This window comes from Haematobia irritans, unplaced genomic scaffold (genome assembly GCF_050003625.1).
Source record: "Haematobia irritans isolate KBUSLIRL unplaced genomic scaffold, ASM5000362v1 scaffold_52, whole genome shotgun sequence".
NCBI classification, from domain to species: Eukaryota; Metazoa; Arthropoda; class Insecta; order Diptera; family Muscidae; genus Haematobia; species Haematobia irritans.
Window position 1 is genome coordinate 17,600 of NW_027445811.1, and position 1,758 is coordinate 19,357.

A 1,758-nucleotide genomic window follows, 5' to 3' on the forward strand; every position below is an offset into this window, starting at 1 on the left:
AGTTGTTGGTGTTGCCATTTGTTCGGTTGGGTCCCATCTCAAAGCCGTTATCTGTGTCCGATAATGTAGTCGCCCTTTATTGACCCCGAGGGTCCCTTTGCAAGCAGTGAGGTCCTCGCGAGGGTTGACACAAGACCTTATGAGTGCTTATGTTCAGAGCCAGGTCAGGCATTAATCTGGATATCAAATCAACAGAACCTACATTGCCAACTTAATGGTTACGAGGCACAGAGCGTTCCTCGAGCCCTGCCAAGGGTTGAACGGGACGGAGGCAACTGTGGCATTAGCCTGAAAGCCATTTCACTGGGATGTCACTCCCAGTTACTGAGGTAACAGAATGCCACAGTCGTCAGCCAATTGCGTCTAATCCAAATCCATTATACAAATCGTAGTCCTTTATTCGTGCCAAGGTCTATAAGATATATTTATCTTTATCTCCATAGCTCTCAAGATGAGCTCAGCGAGTGTGGTGTGATACCACTCATCCTATGTTGTGTCAGAAATTCCACGGTTGATTGGGGATCCACGGGGGCATCACCCCCTTCTTCGCGTCTATCTATAGAGCGCCCCTGTGGTGGAATGCATAGTTAGATGGCGGCATTCATTCGCCATGTCACAGAGACGTCGTGGGATATATGTACCTTTTTGTAGCACATCCTCGGTCTCTGCGCAACCTGGGGGGTTGTTAGGCCCGTCATACTCTTTGATGAGTATGCCCCTGCGGGGATACGAAACTCACCTTTTCATACCAAATAAAACACTCCACGGAAAAGGCAGCCAAAGTAACGGCAAATCTAAGCAGATTGATGGCAAACATTGGAGGTCCTCTGCCGAAAAAGAGGAAGTTATTAATGGAGGCATGCAATAGCATTCTCCTCTACGGATGCGAAGTTTGGGGTATGTCACTCCAGGCACGACAAAGAGCCAATAAACTTCTCTCAGTTCAGCGTACGGCAGCATTAAGAGAAGCTTCTGCGTATCGCACTGTGTCGGCTCCGGCCATACAGGTTATATCTGGAATGATCCCGATAGATCTCCAAGTGGAGGAACGCATGGAAATATATGCCCTAAAACAAAGGGCAGAAGCCGATCGAACTCAAGAAAATTTGATCAAAATGGGGACGATGCGAAAATGGCAAAATAGGTGGGATACCGAAAACCGCGGAAGATGGACTGCAAAAGTAATCCTGATGTACAGACATGGTACACACGTAAACACGGCGATGTAAACTATTATCTGACACAGATGCTCTCGGGACACGGTTATTTCAGGAGATATCTGCACAAGATGAAAAAATGCAACTCTCCAAATTGCATATATGAAGAAGAAGAATACGTCGATGATGTGGAACATACGTTCTTCCACTGTAAACGATGGAGAATAGAACGCGATGCGGTTAATCGACAAGTGGGTCAAATCTCACCCGAAACTATAGTGCACAAAATGATCTCTGATGAGCAGTATTGGCTGACTATAGCTCGCTACTGTGAAGATGTATTGAGGAAAAAGAAAATTGACTTGGATTCATAATCAGAAGGAAAAGAAAGAAAGGTGTTTTGACAAGATGGCGATGACGAAATGGTCCCTAGAGGGAGCCACCTCGAAGTAATGCGGAACGCGGTTCCGAGGTGGACATTACTCCCAAGACGAGGATGGGTTTTAGTCGGTATACTCAATTATGAGGGAGCCCGACATATCCGCAAGGAATGCACGAATGCATTTCCCATCCGATTAAAAAAAAAAAAAAAAAAAAAATT

At 45.8% G+C, this 1,758-nt stretch overlaps 1 protein-coding gene across 1 annotated transcript; it reads left to right on the plus strand.

Annotated features, from left to right (window-relative positions):
- The first annotated feature begins 806 nt into the window (after positions 1-806).
- Positions 807-1,531, plus strand: LOC142242576 (uncharacterized). Its single transcript, XM_075314141.1, has 2 exons — positions 807-1,144; positions 1,273-1,531. The coding sequence occupies exons 1-2, from the start codon at positions 807-809 to the stop codon at positions 1,529-1,531; spliced, it is 597 nt and encodes a 198-aa protein (XP_075170256.1).
- The last annotated feature ends 227 nt before the right edge of the window (positions 1,532-1,758 follow it).

Coding starts and splice junctions, on each gene's coding strand:
- LOC142242576 (XM_075314141.1), top strand. CDS start 807: ATGGCAAACATTGGAGGTCCTCTGCCGAAAAAGAGGAAGTTATTAATG. Junction 1,145..1,272: donor ATGCGAAAATGGCAAAATAG/GTGGGATACCGA, acceptor CGGTTATTTCAG/GAGATATCTGCACAAGATGA.